Source organism: Pogona vitticeps, chromosome 1 (genome assembly GCF_051106095.1).
Source record: "Pogona vitticeps strain Pit_001003342236 chromosome 1, PviZW2.1, whole genome shotgun sequence".
Classification (NCBI taxonomy): domain Eukaryota; kingdom Metazoa; phylum Chordata; class Lepidosauria; order Squamata; family Agamidae; genus Pogona; species Pogona vitticeps.
The window spans coordinates 305,542,796-305,566,988 of NC_135783.1; the positions used below are offsets into that span (position 1 = coordinate 305,542,796).

General features: G+C 43.9%; 1 protein-coding gene across 1 annotated transcript in view; it reads right to left on the reverse strand.

The window, feature by feature from the left end:
* The window catches only part of RYR3 (ryanodine receptor 3), a 420,504-nt gene that overhangs the window by 243,987 nt on the left and 152,324 nt on the right, over positions 1 to 24,193 (reverse strand). The window contains exons 28-34 of the mRNA XM_078391770.1: positions 22,363 to 22,571; positions 21,965 to 22,143; positions 17,058 to 17,094; positions 16,086 to 16,246; positions 15,088 to 15,253; positions 7,291 to 7,377; positions 5,983 to 6,209 (exon numbers count right to left, since the gene is read on the reverse strand). Of these exons, the coding sequence (XP_078247896.1) occupies positions 5,983 to 6,209; positions 7,291 to 7,377; positions 15,088 to 15,253; positions 16,086 to 16,246; positions 17,058 to 17,094; positions 21,965 to 22,143; positions 22,363 to 22,571 (1,066 nt within the window). The remainder of the gene's footprint in view (positions 1 to 5,982; positions 6,210 to 7,290; positions 7,378 to 15,087; positions 15,254 to 16,085; positions 16,247 to 17,057; positions 17,095 to 21,964; positions 22,144 to 22,362; positions 22,572 to 24,193) is intronic.

Here is a 24,193-nt window from a genome sequence, read left to right on the forward strand (position 1 = left end):
TAGTTAGCCACCAGCCTTGGGTCCAGGTTTGGCTTTTTAAGGAATGGTCGAATTACCGCCTCTTTCAAGGTGGTTGGGACCACTCCCTCTCTCAAAGAGGCGTTCACGGCCTCCTGGACCCAGGTGCGAACCCCCCTGGCTGATCTTCTAATTAGCCAGGATGGGCAAGGGTCGAGCGGAGTTGTGGTAGAACGGACAGATCCAAGCACCCTGTCCACATCCTCAGGTCTCAACAATTGAAACTCATCCATTAATACCTGACCAAAGCACGGTGCACTGGATACATCCTCTGACTCTGCAGTAACTGTGGAGTCCAACCCACTGCGAATCTGAGCGATTTTTTCCTCAAAATGGATGGCAAACTCATCACAACGAGCTGATGAGCAGTCCAGGACCTCCACCGGATTTCCCGGTTGAAGAAGATCCTGGACCACCCGAAACAGCTCGGCTGGACGACATTCTGAGGAAGCAATACGGCTGGAGAAATATTGCCGTTTCGCCAGCCGTATTGCCACGAAATAGGCCCGATAATGGGCTCTAAGTCGTGTTCGGTCGGACTCCCAGCGGGATTTCCTCCACCTGCGCTCCAGCCGTCTCCCCTCTCGCTTCATCGCCCGCAGTTCAGAAGTATACCAAGGGGCTGTCTGGGCTCGGTGAGCAGGGAGAGGGCGCTTAGGCGCAATCGTGTCAACAGCCCGGGTCATCTCCTTATTCCATAGGGTGACCTGAGCTTCGACAGGAGCACCGACCATATCAGACGGATAATCCCCCAGAGCATTCAGGAATCCATCTGGATCCATTAGTCTCCGAGGGCGGATCATCTTAATAGATCCCCCACCCTTGCAGAGGGAAGAAGAAGCTAATAGACTAAACTTGACCAGGAAGTGGTCTGACCATGACAATGGGGTCACGACCAGCCCCTCCACATCCAAACCACCATCTTCCAGTCCCGTTGAGAAAACCAGGTCCAAGGTATGGCCCTTCTCATGCGTTGGGCCGATGACACATTGAGACAGCCCCATGGTTGTCATGGCGGCCATGAAGTCCTGAGCTGCCCCAGTCAAGGGAGCCTCGGCATGAATGTTGAGGTCCCCCAGCACCAACAGCCTGGGAGTCCTCAACACCAGGTCCGAGACTACCTCCGTCAGCTCAGGCAGGGAGACTGTTGGTACGCAGCAGGGTGGGCGGTACACCAACAGAATCCCTAACCTGTCTCGCGAGCCCAACACACAATACAGGCCCTCGAGACCTCCTCTCAAAGAGATAGGAAGCCTGGTCAAGGAGATAGAACTCCTATAGACTATAGCAACTCCCCCTCCCCGACCCTCCGAGCGACCTTGGTGCTGGACTGAGTACTCAGGCGGACACAGCTGGGAGAGGGGAACACCACCCTCCTCTCCCACCCAGGTCTCAGTAATGCACGCCAGGTCAGCCCCCTCATCCAGAATTACATCATGGATGAGGGCAGTTTTATTTTGTACTGACCTGGCGTTCATCAACAGCACCGTGTGGCCCGAGGGTTTGCTGATATGGTCGCCTGATACCATCTGGTTGGGGGTAGAACTAGAAGAGGGGATAGATGTAAGATATCTAACCTCTCTTCTCCTACGCGGGCATGTTCTACCCCCACCGCCATTCCTTCCCCTACCCAGCACCACCTCAATGGCTGCCCCCTCCAACACCCTCCCCCCTTCCTGTTCCATTAGATCCACTGTGGGCCTCTTCTTAATTGATGGCAATTAATAAAAATTTAAAAACATTTAAAACATATATAAAATAAAACATTTCTAAAGCCCCTTCTCTCCCCCCCCCAAAGTTATGTGGCTCATGTTGAGATGAATGAGGCAGCCTGGTGCAGCAGGGCCTGGTCCTGCAGACACAGAGGGGGCCAAGCAGCTCTCTTGGGAAAGAGAGCTGGCATCCAGCAGGAGCCCAACCACAGTCCACTGCCTCTCACCCAGTGGCTGTGGCCAGCCGATGGTTCCTGGCTTCCTCTGCACGCTGGTCTGGTCAGGCCCCAAAGGCAGCTCCGGATAAAAGCTCTCTCCCTAGCCCAGGTGGCTGATGTTGAAGGGGAATGAGGCAGCCTGGAGCAGCAGGGCCTGGTTCTGCAGACACAGAGGGGGCTGAGCAGCTCTCTTGGGAAAGAGAGCTGGCATCCAGCAGGGGCCCAACCACAGTCCACTACCTCTCACCCAGTGGCTGTGGCCGGCCGATGGTTCCTGGCTTCCTCTGCACACTGGTCTGGTCAGGCCCCAAAGGCAGCTCCGGATAAAAGCTCTCTCCCTAGCCCAGGTGGCTGATGTTGAAGGGGAATGAGGCAGCCTGGAGCAGCAGGGCCTGGTTCTGCAGACACAGAGGGGGCTGAGCAGCTCTCTTGGGAAAGAGAGCTGGCATCCAGCAGGGGCCCAACCACAGTCCACTACCTCTCACCCAGTGGCTGTGGCCGGCCGATGGTTCCTGGCTTCCTCTGCACGCTGGTCTCGACAAGTATCATATTAAAAATGGTAAATCAATCAATGTAAAAACATATTTAAAAGTAACAGAGCACAACAATCCAATTTGAAAAACCCCTCTCAGGCTGTCAGTCACTAAGGAAAAGCCTGCCTGAAGAGAACGATCTTTGCCTGCTTAAGAAAGGACAGCAAAAATGGGGGCCAGCCTAGCTACCCTTTGGAGAGAGTTCTAGAGTCTGGGAGCAGTTACAGAGAAGGCCCTCTACCGTGTCCCCACCAAACACATCTATGAGGGCAGTGGGACTGAGAGAAAGGCCTCCCCTGATGATCTTAAGGCTCAGGCAGGCTCATAGAGGGAGATGTGGTGTTTTAGACAACTTGCAATGGTGGCAGCAAAAAATGACTTCTTTGCCGCTGTCACTGCCATGAAATAGCCTTCCAATGGGATCTAGCCTGTGTTTGATCAGATTCACTCTGGATTTTCCACCATTGTTGCTCTAGTCTCTGTCCCATTTGTTTCATCACCGCCAACTTCCCAGAAACCAGGGACCTAGTTTGGCTCTACTTTGGGGGGGGGGGGCAGGGATGCTTAAGAACAATTGTCTCAACTGCCTTGGCCGCATTGAGATCAACCCAGGCTTTGATAGAATCACCTGCCAAGACAACAGGAAACTCCCCAAGAGCCATGAGGATCCATAAATCTCCTAGGGCAAACTAGCTTAATCAGTTCCCCGCCCTGCAGAAGCTCTGAGTTCCAGCGAATTTAAACCCCACCAGATGATTATCTGTCCATGACAACAGAACTACAGAGTGTTTCTTCACACCCAGATCATCAGCATCTACCCAAATACAGAAAATGAGGTCTGAAATGTGACCTGCAGCATGAGTGGGAGCAGATACCATTTGGGACAGACCCATGGCGATCATGGAGGGCATGAAGTTCTGTGTCACTCCTGACAAAGCTACCTAAGCATGAATGTTGAAGTCCCCCAGCACAAGAAGCTTAGGAGACTCCAATACAAGCCTCAAGACTAGTTCAGCTAGCTCAGGAAAGGAGTCTGTTGAGGACTTCCATAAATTTACATTTATAGCATGGACTAAAACAACATACAATCAATACAGTTAGTAAAATAATATACAGTGACCCTATGATAAACATTACATTTTGGGGGACTTTTTAAATGAATCTAGAATGTTGAATTGTATGTGTATGTAGCAGAACCACATAGCTCCTTTTACAAAACGGCCATATGTCTTTAAAAAAAACTTGGAAAAGAAATATGGATAAGCAATCCTTCAGTCATAAAAAATGTGACAGCAGGACTGCCATCATTCATCAAACTCACAGTTGCATATTCCTTTCTTCTCGTCAACATGGGAAAAAGTGACAGAACCAAGAGTAACTACAAAGAAATCATATCAGACTTTGAAGCTCTGGGAAGGAAACTCAAGCACTTTGGGGCCCAGATAGCTTTTTTGTCCATCCGAAGGTAAAGGTTCCCCTTGACATTTAGTCCAGTCTGACTCCAGGGGGCAGTGCTCCTTCCAAGCCATAGAGCCAGTGTTTGTCCATAGACAGTTTCCGTGTTCACATGGTCAGCGCAACTAGACACGTTTACCTTCCCACCATGGTGATACCTATTTATCTACTTGCATTTTTACATGCTTTCGAACTGCTAGGCTTCATCCAGTACTCAAAAGAGTAATAGAAAGGGAAAGGAAAATACTCTAGGTTAACAATTGGTGACAAAGATGGGGCCAATGTGACAGATTTTGATTTTTGCACTATGGGCTATGTTTCCTGGAAGATGGTGTCCTAGCAAATGGTGGGCTACACCTCACAAGGCGTGGGAAGAATATGCTTGACCACAGCGTGAAGAACCTCATTATGAGGGCTTTACATTGAATTGGAAGCAGGAGACAGACGCAAGAGGTAAAGATAGATGACGGCTTATGCACAACAAGAGCAACAGACCAAGCAGTCCTAAATGGAGTCCAATAATAATCTTCATAAAAATGTACAAAGGAAAAGATCTTGTACTTGCTGCGGATCACGAGCATAACATGAGCCAGCAGTGTAATGTGGCTGCAAAAAATGCAAATGCTATTTTAGGATGCATTAACAGAAGCATAATCTTCAGATCCCATTAACAACTAGTCTCCTCTACTCTAGATTAGGCCTAATCTAGAGTACTGTGTCCAATTCTGGACATCGTACTTTAAAAAGGACATCAACAAACTGGAACAACTTCAGAGGTGGGCAAAAAGGATGATCAAGGGAATGGAAACCAAGCTCTGTGATGATAGACTGAACAAACTGGGCATGTTTAGCAATGAGAAAAGAAGACTCGGGGTGGGGAGATATGATAGCACTTTTCAAATACTGGAAAGGTAATCATACAGAGGAAGGCAGGATCTGTTGTAGACTGCAGAACAAAGTAATGGACTCAAGTTACAGAAAACCAGATTTTGGTTGAATATCAGGAAAAGCTTCCTAACTGTTAGAGCAATAAAGCAATAGAAACAATCACCTCGGAAGATTTTGAGTGCTTCAATACTGGAGACATGGAAGAGAAAATTAAACAACCATCTGTCTTATCTACTTTGATTTGGATTCCTGCATTGAGCAGTGGGTTAGATTCCATAGCCTTTTAGGCACCTTCCAACTCCATTATTCTGTGATTCTATAAAATACATAGCTTAGATACAAATGTCCTTTGCATATGTGTAGATTCAAAAGTCCCTAGCAGAAAATCTTTTCTGGAAAGATCATTCCCCGCTTAGAAGAGAGATACCCAGAGAGATAAGTAATCCCAAATTCAGTGTAAATTTGGCAGGCACAGTAATTTGTATGCAAATTCTCCTACACTTTGTGGAGTAACTAATCATGAATAAATAACTTAGAGAAGCACAACTACAGCTGGATCATGATTTTTCCTTTAACATGAATAAGGAGATATCACAAAATGGGAACTGTTACCAAACAGTCTAAAATTGAGGCCAACATCTCTGCCCAAAATTTCTGTGCTATCAAAACATTAATCTTCAGATTTGCAATGATGTCCTATATTTGGGACGGTCACTATGCAGAAAAGTCTGCTGGGAGCTTCAGGATGAGGGGGGAGCCTTTAATTTAAACCAGTGCCACAAGTATCAGGACTAGCAGCAATATTTAGATATTAAAAGCTCCTCCATCCTCCATCCCAAAGCTCTCAAAGGCTTCCCCGGGTCAAAGAATATCCCAAAGTAGTCTCAGAAACTAGGGGCTGTGGAGGGAGAGGGAGGGTTTCAAATTAAATCAAATTAAAGAAAAGATTAACAGCTTCTGGCAACATTATCAGCATTTATGACACACCACTCCACCAACAGGATTTCTGCCCTTGTATGTTCCTACTTTCATTGGAAGAAAAGCAAGAGAGCTATATTTGAAAGTTCTAACAAGATGAAGTGAAACAGTGAAAAGAAAAGACAAGAGAACAATTTAATATGCTCTTAGAGAGATTAGGGTTGCATTTCTTAGATGTACCTGTTTTCTTCTGGAATATGTAGGGCCATCATCTGCAAAGGTTCCAGGCACTGCACCAGCCAGCCCTGGCGGTCACTGACTCGATCCGGCTCTACTTTCAAGAAACTGTTTGGCATCCTGCTCCACACAACAGGTGTGATTGTCTGAACATCCAGCCGAGGAGGGCACTGGGGAATAGGGTTTTTTTCTTCACTTTTAAAGATTGCTGCTGATAAAGGCATGGTGTTCTGTAAAAAAATACATATGGAAACATTTAGAACTGGGACTTGAACTAATATAAGGACACACATTGGATTACAGGTTGTTTCTTAAAAGTATTATTACAAATGTGCCCCTCAGTAAATACTGGGACATACCCCACCCACCTCTCTTAACTTCCATGAGACGGACCTAATGGAAATCAGTTTGCTCCCCCCTTTTTTTCCTGGTCCAACCCCTACCAGCACAATAGAGTGTTGCTCCTTAATCTGAGTGGACAGTGTACTTCGGGAGATAGTGTGGAAGGACATCCTGAAAAATGGGGCTATTGTACCCCATACCACTATCACCATTACTGTACTACAATATCTATTAGTGTACTTAGGCAAACTGTGAATTATTAGCATGGACAAATCCCACAAGTTTGCAAACTTCTGTCCTTTGATTAAGATTCTCTTTTGAATAAGATGAAGCTGCCTTGGAACTCTCCATTAATTCCTCGCCTATGGAATAACCTTCCTCCAGAGATTCGCGAGGCCCCTACGCTGGGTACTTTTAAAAGCCAACTAAAAACATGGATGCACACCCAGGCCTTCCCTCCTGTCAACACTTGACTCTCTTTACTTTCTTGCTATTTATTATTTACTATATTTTTGCACTGTATCTGTTACTGATTGTGTTGTAATGTTTTGTGCTATTTTAATGTATATATGTCATATTGGAAGCCGCCCAAAGTGGCAGAATATACCAGATGGGCAGGATATAAATAAATAAATAAATAAATAAATAAATAAATAAATAAATAAATAAATAAATAAATAAATAAATAAATAAATAAATAAATAAATAAATAAATAAATAAATAAATAAATAAATGGGAAAGAGGATAATAAAGAGTACTAATGAATTATGATTGTTATAATATTAATCTTCTGACATCATTTCTCACATTCTTGAACCTTGTTTACTATTAATTGTTGTTTCAATCTAGTGTAATTATTAATGAAATCACACTAGTTTGAAGAGCTGGGAAATGCGTTCTTTGGGTTCCACTGATTAAATAAAAGCCACAATTTCTATTGATAGTAATTTGAGTTTTTTAAAAAATACCTTTAATTTACCCAGTTCAAACTGTACCAGGTTTGTGCTTGTAGGCTGTAAAAAAACTGCTGGAAACAATTTTGTGTTTGGTTCAACCTGGAAAATACATTTATCACAGTTAAAATGCAGCATTACCAGTGACACTTTGATTTATCAAAACAATAGTTCTACAATGCTTGATTGGGTGTGAGCCCCCTTTAATTCAAATAGACAGAGGATTATATGAGTATATTCAATTGGAAAGTTTGCAGATACTTAACTATATGCAAATATTCACACTGTCATATCAGGACATAAACAGAAGGGTGTGTCTGTACATACCTATCATTTCTAAAGTATCCCTGTATTTCAATAAAAATAGTTATTCATTCAGTCAACTGCATAGGTACAAACAGGGATATCTTCCCAATCTACATAAAACAAAGCTTTCCATCTGCTCATGTCACCAAGAGCTTGTATGTAGAATAGGTTTTATGTATTGGTCTAGAACTGTAACTTGTCACCTATACAAGACCAGATCTAACAACTAAGCCAATGATATTTTGGTTCTAGTGGCCATCTTGATGTGGCAGATGGAAGAGATGTGGGATTTATTTCCACTTTAAAAGCAGGATAAAGAAATCCTCTCCTTTTCACTGATTACCAGGATCCTGACTGAACTCCATCTACTTAAAAAACAAACCTGCTTTCATAAATTGCTTTTGTTTGTTGTTTTACCATAGCCATCTGTGTTCTCATATTATAGTAAGTTAATTGTATTCTTAGTTGTATCTGTTCTGTTTTAATTACATTGCAAGCTCTGTGAAGTCACAGATTTGGGAGAAAAGAAGCACGTAAATAAACAACAACATAAACCCAAAAATAATAATACACAAACTGGAACACTATGCAATCACATGTTGCTTTTTCTATAACATAAATGATTTGTACCATTCTTTTAAAAATTGAAAAGCTACTTGACATTTCATTTTGAAATATCATAGTGGTCTTCATATACCAAATTACAGAAATGTGTATTATTTTGTCCAGCTCTAAACTAATACAACACAATGCACAGGATCCAAATGTGTACATGTGCTGATGGAAGAAGCAGGGTCAGCAGATCCAAATGGAGGCAATTATTTTCCACACACTACACTTCTGGATAGGTTCCACATACCCAAACAGGTACTGAAGGGCGTCTACCGTGTGCCTAGCAGAAAACATCTGTTGCTTGGCAATGGAAATACCTTTTTGTTGAAAGGTTTGGGCAAGTACTTTTTTATCTTCTGGTAAAGATTTGACAAAGGTTGACATATTGTCCCAAAGAAAACATTGATATGCACCCAGGGCTCTCTGGTAGTTAGTGTTTTCCTCCCATTGAGTCAATCCTTCTACTGTCTTGATTTGACGTTAGGGTTTGTCGATGTCAAGATCTGGATTGTGAGGCTTTGACAAAAATAGAGTTTGGAGCTGGTTGTTTTTGAAGAAATCGAGCTCCAGGTTCATGGACTCTGTAGAGGTTATCAATTCATTTATACATAGTATGGGTAGAGGCCGGTTTTGCCCAGGGTCTTTGAGCGGTGCTGAGTGGAGACAGAAGCATTGAGGTGTGTACTGGAGTAGTTGCATCTTTAGAGATTGGGTCACATAGATGATCATCCGGTTTGTTCAAAGGATGGTAGATTTGGAGATTGAGAGACTTAGGCATATGGATCATAAGTTGGACACATCTTCTGCCGGTGATGGTGGGTCAACATCGACAAGGTCAGATTCTAGTGAGGTAAGTAATACTGATGGTGTCTGAGGTCTGGATCTGTGATCAGAATAATTGGGATCACGTCGGGAGTCGATGGATTGTCGATCGACTTCAATGTCAATAGGTTGATTGTCATAGTATTGATGTTTGTGGCTTGATGTCAATGGAGGCGGCATGTCCATGGGCATTTGTCGGTGTTGAGGATTTTCAATATTGAGAGATGTCATCCAAGTGTCAATGGACGTCATTTGAAATGGTTAAATGTTGGTGTCGAACTCAGGGTCATAATGATGTCGAGTTTGATGGCTTGGTTCTATCTGGTGACGGAAATTGTGCATCGATAGAGGGACAGAAAGAGTGCCCACGGACCAGGATGGATATTGAGGATCATCAATATCAAAGCCTGTGTCTTGGTGATGTCGAAACGGGGGTTGTTGACGAGGTGGTAAAGCAGTGGAATATATTGACACTGGAGATGCTGAGCGAGAGGAATGATTTCCCTCGTCTGGATTAGCGGGAAAATATCGGGAGGCTGGAGTTGTAAAAGCCTCGCATGTAGAAGAAAATTGCTCGGCCGTCCTGGGTCTTTTAGATGCCAGGTAGGGAGCAGGTTGGAGTTGATGTGGGTCATGGTGAGGGTGGCCATTTTGACACCAATGGCTGTTGAGATCGAGGCCTGCCACGAGAAGGTACGGCCGAGCTGGATAGAGCAACTGGCTAATTGGTGGTTGCGGTTTGTCTGGTTGAGCGCTGGTCGGAGCAAATGGCAACCCAATGAGAGTGCTGAACACGGGTGTGAGCCACGCATGATGAAATAGATGGCTCCAGGGACTGTTGGGGCCAATGTCTCTGAGGAGGCCATGGTGTACAATCAGATGTTACCGAATAAGATAAGGTCTCTAGTTGTTGTTTGGAGTCGACCCTGTTAGGTGAAACAACTACAGAAGGGTTGCTCAAAAGAACAGAGTGTTGAGGACTGAGAGGAGAAGATGTTAATCGATCGACTTTGCTATCCCATTCCGGTGATTGGGAGCAGGGTTGATGAGAGGGGATTCCGTCATCGTCAGAAGGCGAACCAATAGAGATTGATTCAGCAGTTTGTTGAGGCTGTTAAGAAATGACTGTACCCTCTGAAGGCTCTGGAACTGAAGAGGCTTCGATGGACATTTGAGATTTAGTGGAGGGCTTTAATATCGAGGATTTCGGTATCGAGTGCTTCGATGTATGGGTTATTGAAGTTTTAGACGAAGTGGACTGAGCATTGGAGTGGGATGGTGTGGTTGGTGGACATTGTTTTGAGGCTTCAGAAAGAGCCTTCTCCATTGCTTTGGTTTGTGAGGTGGCCTTACAAGGAGGTTGGACTATTTTGGTTGGTTGAAGGGATTATTACTAAAGATGGAGTTTTAATCTGGATAAGCGAAAATGGAGCACTCTGCGCTTGATGTTCTTACAATGCTGGCAGGAGGACATCTGGTGAGCCTCTCCCAAGCAAAAAAGACACCTGGCATGGCTGTCAGAGAGTGGTATTTTGTTAGACCACACTGTGTTTAAATGGGCCCAAAGGGGCCATGAATAGGAGAAAATAATTTGAGGAGAAAAAACTATGATGGGGGGTACAGCCAGAGGTCGAGTGAAGCAGGAAAGAAAAAATCTATGATGATAATGAATTTGATCTAAAAGTTTAAAGGAAAAAAATTGATAACAGGAAGGAATCAAGAATAAACTCTCTTTCCTTTTTACTTGCAGAAGCAGAATTATGAGGCTATCGACGTGGCGGTTGGAAGACACTGAAAGGGAGCCTTGGCACAAAGGTACTTTGAGGGGCCTTATTCTATTGTGTTTTTTGCTACCGCAGAAGCTCTAGAACTTTCCGATGAGGATCCGCACACGGGCGGATCACCCAGGGTGTGATTCACAGAGGCCATGAAGAAGAACCACCACAGTGCTTCCTAGGGATGGTCATTTTCTTGCTCTTTATGCTTTGAAGAACCGCTACCACCAAGAAGCACTGGGAAAGTTTCCTCGCATGAAGTATAGCAGCAAAAAACGAAAGGTTAGAAGAAGGCTTTGAAGAAGGCAACAGTCTCAAGTTTAAGATAATTTACTTTTGTTTCCTACTGTTGAATGATGGCTAGGACAATTCCATGGCTGAATATTAATATGCACTGTAGGCTTAGATATATGATAGTATTAATCAAAAAAATACTATTTTTTCTTTTCACAGACACAAAAAACCACCACATAATGAGATGAAATCTTTTGTTTACAATTTTGTTCTTAGATATTTTTTAACAGATATTTTGCATACAAATAATGTTCACCCTTGACTTCAATTAAAAGTGGACTATTAACTTCAAAGGAGCCTCCCCAAAGAGTGGAAAGTATTGCAAGTACATTTGGAGTCCCCTGGGCAGCGGTATACAGTCAGCTAATCCTTCATTTCCAGAAGTGTCGTACTGTGTGTTCTCTGATATTAATAAGGAAATAGAGACTTCAATCAACAATTAAGTGGCAATCTTTGATCAATCCACAGATGAAATATCTCTTCCTACTCCCAACACCGTAGGAAAATATGCCTGCACAAAGTAGCTCACAAATATTTCAGTTGTATTTTATAATTTTTCCTTTACAAATCCCCCAAAAAACCCATTCCCATGATAACAAATAAAACAGCAAGAACAGCTGTTCTCAACAGGGATCATATGGCCATCTGGGGGGCTCTGGCACATTTGAAGGGGGCTACAGATTGAAAAAGGTGAGAAGTGTCTGAAAGATATCTGTTTCTGTTGGCCTTGGCTCCCCAAGCATGGTCTCTGTTTTCACTGGCTCAGCCTCTTACTTCTTTCATTTAAAATAACACAGGAGTGGCGGAGCAGGAAGTTTTTTTTCTCTCTCTCCTCCCCTTTTGCTACCTTATCTACACCAGGACCCTGGTCAATGAGTCCTCTTTGATTATGTAGGTTGCCAGAGGGCTCCTGATCTTCCTTCCTATCCTCTTCAGCTTGGTAGACTTCCCTCAGTTGTTCCTGGGCAGCTGCCAAAGCACCATCTTCTATCTTTTCCTCCTCCTCCTCTGAGGGTCCCTGTTCTGGATCCTCTTCTTGCCTATTCTGTACTTCCCAGGCTGAGGCCTTCAAGTTCTCTGAGTCCAAAGTACCGTCTATTGCAATTGATATTGCAGTATCCACAATAGTTGATACAGCCATTCTTGTATCTAGTCTCCAACTGTCTTTATTAAAACGAATTATGAAACTTCCTCTCCTCTCCAAAAATAAGTGGCAAAGATGATTGAGAATGAAAGCTGCCAACTCTCAAGATTGTTAATCTTACCCATACCTAAAAAAACCCAGTAGCCCCTGACAGGGACCCAGAAAGGTGCACGTAACAATACTGTATGGTTGGACAGTCTCGTTGACACTTACATCATCTGACCACTGGCAAAAGAAGCAATCCAGCTCATCCCCAGAGTGGACCAAACAGTGGGACAAATATTTGTTCATGTAGTCAGGCACTCAACTTGACTTTTAGATTTACAGTAAAAAGTTTATACTGTAAGTAGTTTTGTCTTCTATTGCTTCTGAAAGCAAGAGCAAGCAATGTGCATATATAGATTTCTATGTTTGGCTTTATTTTATAATATTTGGGCATCCATTTTAAATCTATAACATAGCTATACAATTTGCAAATTAGTGCTAAAAACAGCTGTGAAAATGCTGTTTTGTTGTTATGTGCCAAGCCACCTCCGACTTATGGCCAACCCTGTGAAAGAAAAATCTCCAGCATGTTCTATCCTCAACTGCCCAAGGAGTCAGTCCATCTCATATTTGTTCCTCCTCTTTTCCTCCCGCCTTCCACCTTTCCTAACATTCTTTTCCTTCTAGAGAATCCTGCCTGCTCACGATGTGCCCAAAGTAGGACAGCCTCAGTTTCAACATTTTTGCCTGTAGAGACAGTTCTGGCTTGATTTGATCTAAGGCCCACTTGTTCATCCTTCTGGTAGTCCAGAGTATCCTGCAAAGCTCTCCTCCAGTACCAGATTCCAAACAAATCAATTTCTTTTCCTGTCAGCTTTCTTCAATGTCCATGGTGATCAGAAACCCTTTTTGGATTATTTTGTTCCTGGACTTCAGTGACACATCCTTACACTTGATTATTCTTTTTCTAATTCCTTCATTGCTGCCCTTCCTAATCTCAGTCTTCTGATTTCTTGACTACAATTTCTCTTTGGATTGATAAATTGAACCAAGGCATAAAAATTTCTAGCTGTGTGTACTAATATATTGATGTAAAACCAGAGTGGTAGAATCAGAAGCAGTGAGAATTCTCTGACAGGTAGACTTAATTTTAATCAACTTTTAAAAAATAGTGCTACTTCTGTATATTGTTATTATGTACTAAATTCAACACTTGTACATTCTCCCACCATATGACACCCTTCCATCCACATACAAAATAAATCTTGAAATAATGTTCTAAAGTGTTGTCTTCATAAAGATCATACAAGAATATTTTTCTTGTTAATTACAGTTTCATGAAATGTTTACTCTAAATGCATTACACCCTGCATGAAAAATAGAATTATTATTGTCATTCTCAGCTTTTGTGTGACAGCCCTGCCTGAAGTACAAAAAGGTATCACAGAGAACATCATTATAATTTCACTAGGAGATGACAGGCTTTGTCTCTAACACAGAGCTTGACAAAATTTCAGCAAAAAACTGCATTGATTCTAAGCTCAAGCTTTATATAAGCAGCCTATTATGATGGGCATGGTGGTGGATCTGAAGACGTGCTTATATTCAGATTTGGTACAAGACCCAAACAGAGATTGAGTGATGATTTTGTGATGCAATGCCATTTGTGATCCATGTCACTCACGCTATAATTTCTAAACATAGGATTTGCAGCTGTATTTGTCAATCCACAAGACTTTATAGAAGGAAATTCAGAGATTTTATATTTTTCCAATAATGCTAGTCATGTGTAAGACAAAAGCTCTCCAGCAAGTGAAGGGAACACCAAATCCAACCCTTTCCCTGAAGTTGTAATTGGTGCAGTTCAAGATCTACACAATGGTTAAATCCAATTGCTAGCTAGGGCCAAAGGAAATCAACCCTGAGTGCTCACTGGAAGGACAGATCCTGAAGCTGAGGCTCCAGTACTTTGGCCATCTCACGAGAAGAGAGGACTCCCTGGAAAAGACCTTAATGTTGGGAAAGTGTGAAGGCAAGAGGAGAAGGGGACGACAGAGGATGAGATGGTTGGACAGTGTCACCGAAGCAACCAACATGAATCTGACCCAACTCCGGGAGGCAGTGGAAAACAGGAGGGCCTGGCGTGCTCTGGTCCATGAGATCACGAAGAGTCGGAGATGACTAAACGACTAAACCCAAAGTAAGTCCCCTGAAGCAAGGGAATGTAAGTTTAACATTTAGCAATTGTTTCAATGGATGTACTATAGTAGGACTAGCAACTATGTTTAAGTCAACATCTCTGTGCCAGGTACACCTATGCAAATCCTTCCATATAAATCCATATTTGGGTGTACAGCTTGCTAATGCAACACAATGATACCAGGGCTCTATTTTCAAAATGTATGTTCTTTATAAAAAAACACCACAGTATCTTTCATACATTATTGTTTGCATATTGAAAACACTCTGCATTAATTAGTAGTACTGAAATGATTAAAATAAAGTGTGTGTATCAAGTTGCAAAGTAAAATATTTTACACGTTTTTCTAAACATAAACAACTACATGACTTTCTCAGACACAAATTGCTTCCAAAGTGGACACCCAATGTAGTGTAGCAGACAGAGTAGTGGACTAAGACTTAGAAAGCCTGTGTTCAAATCACCACTCAACCATTGAAACTCACTGAGGGTTTGGAACAGATAATACCTCTTCTTAAATATATATGCCCTGAAAACCCTGTCAGGTGTCTAGAAGTCAATTCCAATTTGACGGCAAATAACAATTGAAAAAAAAATACACTGAATGAAATCTTTGAAGTAGGACAGCAAAGCGAATCACTGATACCTTCACGAATACATTGAATCACTGATACCTGGTAGAAAGTTCCCAGCTCTCTTCCATTGGCAGTGAATGACAACATTCCTGTAACCAATTCAACGAGGCATCCAATTTCCAAATCAACATTACCACGACCTGGTCTTTGTGAATTAACAGATGCCTCTCCTCCCCAGACCATGTAGCAATTGCTGCGTTTTACACTGAAACAAAACAACCAGAACAAAGAGGGACTGTCATGTACATACAGTGGATTATCACTTGACTTCAAGAAATAAATTGCATAATATTAAGCTTCAGAAATTTCAAACTTTCTTCACTTTGGTTCAGGTCAGTACTTGTCTGCAAGGACTGGCTAAAATGCTGAAATGTTCACTTCCAAGGATAGACTGAAATATTTATTTTCAGATTATACGTTGCATATAATCAAAGGAAAAGTAATTTTTCCTACTCAGCTGACACATGAAAGTATAATTATACCACTAGTTCTTGACCTTGGGTTACTCAGGAGTTTTGGACTGCAACTCCCAGAAGCCTTCACCACCAGCTGTCCTGACTGGGGTTTCTGGGAGTTGCAGTTCAAAAGCATCTGAGTAACAAAGGTTAAGAACCACTGGATTATACCACTTGGCTGTAAATCCAGAGTCGAGAACTGGATTCCCAACTGTGCCTCTCAGGAAAAAGGGTCAGTCTATGTAGCCTTGGGCATGATGCCCAGTCCCACAGGACCACGAAGGGACTGATGAACCAGGCCTGCGTACTCAATACATAGAAAATGGAGGAGTGAATTTTGAAGAAATATATTTGAGTAAGAAAAAAGAAGTTCCTTTAATATTAAAGTAAAATCAAATATATATTTTGTTGCTATTCACTTTTTCTAATATCAGTAAATTATGACATTAACTACTTGCGGTGTGCATTTGATTTCAAATTCAAACACTATCAAAACAAACCAGGTTTCACTTTCAAAATACAAATATAGAAATAAATTAATATACACTTTGACTGTTCAATACATAACAGATATGTCCAAACCTTTCATGAACTCTGCCTCTTTCATCTCCCAACGTAACAGTTACAGTGCAGTTCTTATTTAGGTCAAACTGTTCACTGTAAAAATGGTAGTCAGGGGTTACCCAACCAATCCAGACTGAAGATGGATCTTGACCAGCAATTATCCTCACTGAGTAGTAGTACTGAAATGATTAAAATAGAGTGTGTGTATCAAGTTGTAAGATGAGAAGTTTCACATGTTTTTCCAATCATAAACAAGTACATGACTTTCTCAGAGACGCAAATTCATTCCATGTACTAACCATATATAAAAAAAGAAACATTCCTAGAATGAATATGATTGGTCTGAACCAAACTACTTTCATTTATCCATGGACAGATGTTCAAAGTACTACATAAGTCCACACAGACATGCATCAGTCTGTAGTAAGTAATGTTCACTGGACATAACTAGGTCTATACACTAATCACACAAATAAAACATCAATTGCCAAAGACATGTTTCACCTCTTTCTAATGTGACAGATTTTTAAAATGCATTTATTTATTCAAAATATGTTTATCCCACTTTTCTCCTGACCCAAGGTGGCTTATAGTGTTTAAAATAGAAGCAACATTAAGAAACACTATATGAATCATGAACGTTTATAGAAACAGTCATCATCAAGACTCTTACTTCCTGCCTCAGTAATAATTGCCTTGATCACCCTTCTTTTCACTTCCTATCATAAAGATGTAATGATAGTATCCATGAGGTAACTGCAGGGCTGAAGAGGTCACTGGGGAATGGGTGGGTGGGGAAGTTTGAAAATAAAATAGAGGTAAGACCACAACATTTCTCTCCCTAATAAAAAACATGATGTGGTCCATTAATCTGGATTTGTTTGGATTAATGAAAAAATATTTTCCTGGTTTGGCTGGAAACAATCAGTTTACCAAATCAATCAAATGCAGTTATCTAGACAGTCACTAAAATAATGACTAAATACTTACTGTTATAGAATGAACTGGTACCTCCTGGTTCTGCTTTCTGGAAATATATTAAGGTTAACAGTAATTATAAACAAGGTAAAATGTTAAATAATTCCATAAAACACTGAATAATGTCCCTAGAAGAGGTCTTTTTTAAGGGTAGAAACTACAGGATTTTTTTTCATGGAGTGAAACTAGTGCTAGACAGAATATGATGAAAGGAAAATGATGCATGAATCCTATATGTCATGTAAAAGAGAAAGATGTACTCTATCAGCGTGCCTGCTGATAGAGGGAACAAGAGACCATCTGCCGGCCACAGCCCACTGGGTGAGAGGCAGTGGAACTGTGGTTGGGCCCCTGTTGGATGCCAGCTCTTTCTCAAGGGAGCTGGCTCAACCTTCCCCTGTGCTGGCAGGATCAGGCCCTGCTGCTCCCGGCTGCCTCATCCCCTACCAACACCGGCCACCTGGCCCAGGGGGAGAGAAAGGTTTTAACCGGAGCTTCCTTTGGGACCTGACCGGACGAGCGTGCCTGCTGATAGAGGGAACAAGAGACCATCTGCCGGCCACAGCCCACTGGGTGAGAGGCAGTGGAACTGTGGTTGGGCCCCTGTTGGATGCCAGCTCTTTCTCAAGGGAGCTGGCTCAACCTTCCCCTGTGCTGGCAGGATCAGGCCCTGCTGCTCCCGGCTGCCTCATCCCCTACCAACACCGGCCACCTGGCCCAGGGGGAGAGAAAGGTTTTAACCGGAGCTTCCTTTGGGACCTGACCGGACGAGCGTGCCTGCTGACAGAGGGAACAAGAGACCATCTGCCGGCCACAGCCCACTGGGTGAGAGGCAGTGGAACTGTGGTCGGGCCCCTGTTGGATGCCAGCCCTTTCTCAAGGGAGCTGGCTCAACCTTCCCCTGTGCCTGCAGGATCAGGCCCTGCTGCTCCTGGCTGCCTCATCCCCCTCTCAACATGAGCTACATGGCTGGGAGGGAGAGAAGGGGCTTTAGAAAAGTTTTATTTTATATATGTTTTAAATGTTTTTAAATTGTTATTAATTGCCATCAATGAAGAAGAGACCCACAGTGGATCTAATGGAACAGGAAGGGGGGAGGGTGTTGGAGGGGGCAGCCATTGAGGTGGTGCTGGGTAGGGGAAGGAATGGCGGTGGGGGTAGGACATGCCCGCATAGGAGAAGAGAGGTTAGATATCTTACATCTATCCCCTCTTCTAGTTCTACCCCCAACCAGATGGTATCAGGCGACCATATCAGCAAACCCTCGAGCCACACGGTGCTGTTGATGAACGCCAGGTCAGTACAAAATAAAACTGCCCTCATCCATGATGTAATTCTGGATGAGGGGTCTGACCTGGCGTGCATTACTGAGACCTGGGTGGGAGAGGAGGGTGGTGTTCCCCTCTCCCAGCTATGTCCGCCTGGGTACTCAGTCCAGCACCAGGGTCGCTCGGAGGGTCGGGGAGGGGGAGTTGCTATAGTCTATAGGAGTTCTATCTCCTTGACCAGGCTTCCTGTCCCTTTGAGAGGAGGTCTCGAGGGCCTGTATTGTGTGTTGGGCTCGCGAGACAGGTTAGGGATTCTGTTGGTGTACCGCCCACCCTGCTGCGTACCAACAGTCTCCCTGCCTGAGCTGACAGAGGTAGTCTCGGACCTGATGTTGAGGACTCCCAGGCTGTTGGTGCTGGGAGACTTCAACATCCATGCCGAGGCTGCCTTGACTGGGGCGGCTCAGGACTTCATGGCCACCATGACAACCATGGGGCTGTCTCAATGTGTCATTGGTCCGACGCATGAGAAGGGCCACACCTTGGACCTGGTTTTCTCAACGGGACTGGAAGATGGTGGTTTGGATGTGGAGGGGCTGGTCGTGACCCCATTGTCATGGTCAGACCACTTCCTGGTCAAGTTCAGTCTATTAGCGTCTTCTTCCCTCTGCAAGGGTGGGGGATCTATTAAGATGATCCGCCCTCGGAGACTAATGGATCCAGATGGATTCCTGAATGCTCTGGGGGATTATCCGTCTGATATGGTCGGCGCTCCTGTCGAAGCTCAGGTCACCCAATGGAATAGGGAGATGACCCGGGCGGTTGACACGATTGCGCCTAAGCGTCCTCTCCCTGCTCGCCGAGCCCAGACAGCTCCTTGGTATACTTCTGAACTGCGGGCGATGAAGCGAGAGGGGAGACGGCTGGAGCGCAGGTGGAGGAAATCCCGCTGGGAGTCCGATCGAACACGACTTAGAGCCCATTATCGGGCCTATTTCGTGGCAATACGGCTGGCGAAACGGCAATATTTCTCCAGCCGTATTGCTTCCTCAGAATGTCGTCCAGCAGAGCTGTTTCGGGTGGTCCGGGATCTTCTTCAACCGGGAAATCCGGTGGAGGTCCCGGACTGCTCATCAGCTCGCTGTGATGAGTTTGCCATACATTTTGAGGGAAAAATCGCTCAGATTCGCAGTGGGTTGGACTCCACAGTTACTGCAGAATCAGAGGATGTGTCCAGTGCGCCGTGCTTAGGTCCAGTATTAATGGATGAGTTTCAATTGTTGAGACCTGATGATGTGGACAGGGTGCTTGGATCTGTCCGTTCTACCACCACTCCGCTCGACCCTTGCCCATCCTGGCTAATTGGAAGATCAGCCAGGGGGGTTCGCACCTGGGTCCAGGAGGCCGTGAATGCCTCTCTGAGAGAGGGAGTGGTCCCTACCGCCTTGAAAGAGGCGGTGATTCGACCACTCCTTAAAAAGCCTAACCTGGACCCAAGGCTGGTGGTCAACTACCGACCAGTGGCGAACCTCCCTTATTTGGGCAAGGTGTTGGAGCGGGTTGTGGCCGGGCAACTCCAGGCGCTGCTGGATGAAACGGATTTTCTGGATCCATTTCAATCGGGTTTCAGGCCGGGTTTTGGTACAGAGACTGCCTTGGTCGCCCTGTACGATGACCTTTGCCGGGAGAGAGACAGGGGGAGTGTGACCCTGTTGATACTCCTGGACCTCTCAGCGGCTTTCGACACCATCGACCATGGTGTCCTTCTGGATAGGCTGGCTGGGTTGGGAGTTGGGGGCACTGTTTTACAGTGGTTCCGCTCCTTCCTGGCTGACCGTGTCCAGAGGGTGGTGCTGGGGGACAGTTGCTCTGCCCCATGGCATTTATGTCATGGGGTTCCTCAGGGCTCAATACTGTCCCCCATGCTGTTCAACATCTACGTGAAACCGCTGGGAGAGGTCATCAGGAGGTTTGGGCTGAGGAGTCAGCAATATGCTGACGATACTCAGCTCTACCTCTCGTTTTCCACCAATCCAGGTGAGGCAGTTTCTGTGCTGAACTCGTGTCTGGACCTGATAATGGACTGGATGAGGGTTAATAAATTGAAACTCAATCCAGACAAGACGGAAGTGCTGTTAGTGGGTGCTTCGCCGGACAGGCTGGAGGGCCATTTCCCTGCCCTGAATGGGGTTACACTCCCCCTAAGGGACAGGGTCCGCAGCTTGGGGGTGCTCCTGGACCCCAGTCTAACACTGGAAGCCCAGGTGGACTCGGTGGCCAGGGGCGCCTTCCTTCAGCTGCGGAAATTATACCAGCTACGGCCCTACCTGGACGAGCGGAGTCTCATGACAGTCACACATGCACTGGTAACATCCCGCATAGATTACTGCAATGCGCTTTACGTGGGGCTGCCTTTGAAGACGGTCCGGCGATTGCAACTGGTCCAGAATCGAGCTGCGCGGCTGGTGAGTGGTGCAGCTGCCACGGAACATATCAAGCCGATTCTGTATAAGTTACATTGGCTACCAGTTGCTGCCCGGGCCCAATTCAAAGTGCTTGTTTTGACATATAAAGCCCTAAACGGCTTGGGCCCTGGATACCTGAAGGACCGCCTCCTTCCATATGAACCTACCCGGCAGTTAAGATCTAGCCAGGGGGCCCTTTTGAAAGAGCCGTCCCTTAAGGAGGTAAGAGGGACGGCTTGTAGACAAAGGGCCTTTTCGGCAGCTGCCCCCAGACTATGGAATGCCCTCCCGACTGAGATTCGTCTGGCGCCGACGCTGATGACATTTCGGCGCCAGGTCAAAACCTTCCTGTTCCAGAAGGCTTTTAACTGAAATAATATTAGCTGTGGGTCTGATGGCAATTTTAATTGTATTTTAATTGTATTTTAATTATTTTATCTTTTGCTGTATTGAATTTTAATTATTGTAAGCCGCCCAGAGACCTCTGGGTAGTTTGGGCGGCATATAAATTGAATAAATAAATAAATATAAAATAAATAAAATCAGTCTGTTCTAGAATGTCTTTCTATACCTCAGCAGTTTTAAGTAAAAATAGATATATGCTAAACAAAAAGGTTCCCAGCAGCACATGCAGTCAAACAGATAGCACAAATACAAACTTTTGAAACAAAATCTTAAGTGACACAGACTCAATTCATCCTATTTCAGTACCCCTAAATAATCAAAACAACATAGCTGAGGGATTGATATATTTCCTGTTTTTAGACAAAAACACGCCCCCCCCCCATAAAATCCAACACCACAGTGGGAGAAAGAGAATTTAACATCTCATTATTACAAAGAAGAACACCACTTTAAAACCTAGTTTTACAGCAATATAATATTAATATTATGGGGGCACTGCAGGTTAAACCGCAAAGGCTCTGGGCTGCAAGGTTGAAAGACCAGGAGTTCGAATCCACGTGACGGAGTGAGCTCCCGTCGCTTGTCCCAGTTCCTGCCAACCTAGCAGCCTGAAAGCATGCAAAATGCAAGTAGATAAATAGGTACCACCACGGTGGGAAGGTAACAGCGTCCCGTGTCTAGTCACGCTGGCCACATGACCACGGAAACTGTCTACGGACAAACACTGGCTCTACGGACAATTGTCAAGGGGAGCCTTTACCTAATATTAGTATTATCTAACCTTTTCTGGAAACCATCAACAAGTTCCAAACCAGTGCCATAGTTAAATGATGAGTGGAATTCAATGGGCATACTCAAGCGGCAATATATCATGTCTGCATTGCTGTTCTGTGTTCCAAATGTCTTATGGGTAACTTTTAATCGTGGTGGGCTGTCAATGTTTCCATCAATCCTTGTTACCTGAAAAAAAAAGGTCATATAAAAATGCTTATGAAAAAAGGGTGGAGGTGGGGAGAAAAATTCTACTAACCCAGGAGAGTCTGGAGAAGGTAGTCAATATGTCTCCATAGAAACACAGGGTTCAGAAAGAGGTAGAATGAGAAATATAGCTTATGGAAGATAAGTCTCAACATAAAGAATTGTAAAGATGTCATGTCTCTTTCGGCAGTGCAGTATTACCTCAATATGAGGGTGGTTTTTTGGCACATTGACAAATGTTGGTAGGCGCTTGCTAAACCACATTGCAACATCTCTATTCATGTTGACTGCAAAAGGTTCAAAGCCTTCTTGAAGACCACACATTGTATAGTACTTGAAGGCGCTAGCATCCCTTCCAAAGTTCATTCGTCCAATCTGAGACAGACCCAAAGAGCATATGGGGACAAAACCTATAAGAGAGAGAGAGTGTGTGTTAGGGAGTTATGGAAATTAATAGATAAAGAACTGTAAAACTGATTAAGTTAATCCTAAACTTACAGCATTCATAGTCACACTTCAAGAATTCTCTCAGTTAAAAGAATAAACCTGTTATTTACCCTTGTAGCATATAGCTGCAATTCAGAAAGGTGCTTCACCAGAAATAATTTATTATAATGTTGTGTATCAGCAGGTATGACTTTGTGCCAGCTATGCTGGTTGGTGTCAACTATACTGTGACAACTATACTGGTTTGTGGAAGCTATTAGTTGGGGGAAAATCTGAAATACTGTGCTGCAGGAGAATTTTACTGATACCCTAGACCAACAGAAAGATGGATAAGAGGGGTCCTAGAGCAAATCATGAGGAAATGAAGGACACTGTAGTTTTTCATGGCTCAACATCAGATCCCTTTGACATCTGAAGCGGAGTGAAACAGGGCTGTGTCCTCACACAGACTCTATTTGGGATTTCATGCTGAAAGCACACCTTTGGAACTGCAACAGAAGGTGCCTGTCTCCAGACTAGATCAGATGGAAAGCTCTTTAATCTCTCTAGATTGAAAGTGAAGACCAAAGTCCAGTCGAAATGCATGTGAGACTTCCTCTGTCTGTCAAATACAGGATTGTTAAGTACAAGAGACAGAGCTCTGTCTGTTGTGGCATTCTTATGGAAGACTACTACAAGATGTGCACATTAATTTCTAGTTTTCTAGTTACACATTAATTTTTTACATTTTTGAATAGCCGCCCAGAGTAGACGTCGTCAAAATGGGCAGGATACAAATTAAATAAATAAATAAAATAAAATCTCTGTTGGGTTAAGCAATTTTTCTGTCAAGAAAAAATGTGGGATTGAGTCTAATGATTCCCTTTTTCTGACTTGAAACTTTTTTCACTACAGAAAAGTAATCTTTAGATACAATCTACTGCTGGATCATGTTTTTAATTCAACGTTATACTCCAAAGGATTAGATTCCCCCAGATGCAGAGGAGTGGCATCAGGAGACAGGTATCTAGTTTTCTCGTGTGCTCCCAGAGGCATGTGGTGGGGCCACTGTGAGATACAGGAAGCTGGCTAGATGGGCCCTTGGCCTGATCCAGCAGGGCTCTTCTTATGTTCTTATTCTGGCTCCTACAATAGTACCAAAACAACCCAGTGAAAGTGGAATGTCCACAGCAAAATTTGTCTTAAACTGTTCAAAAGGTCACTTTGAATTGATAAATTATAAGCAAACGAGATTCACAATGGTCACAGCTGAACTTTGACATCTAAGGTTTCAAGATAAATGTTTCATACCACCATTAAAAAAAAGTTTCTGTTACGCACTCCACTGAACAGTGAGAGGAACTAATGCTACCTCTTAATTACACGGTGGGAACAGCCCCTCTGTTAACAATAGCTTCAAGGAGAAGACTGATCAGCCCTATGATCAGAGCTCTTCTGCCTCCTGTCTAGAAGAATTATTGGAGATAGTTTCTCTGGTGACAGTTACATCAGGCATGGAGGAATAACCACCATCACAGGCTACACTTTTCTAAAGGAATGCCTGGTGCACCTCAATTTAGCTGGCCCACTGCAACTGCTGTATTTT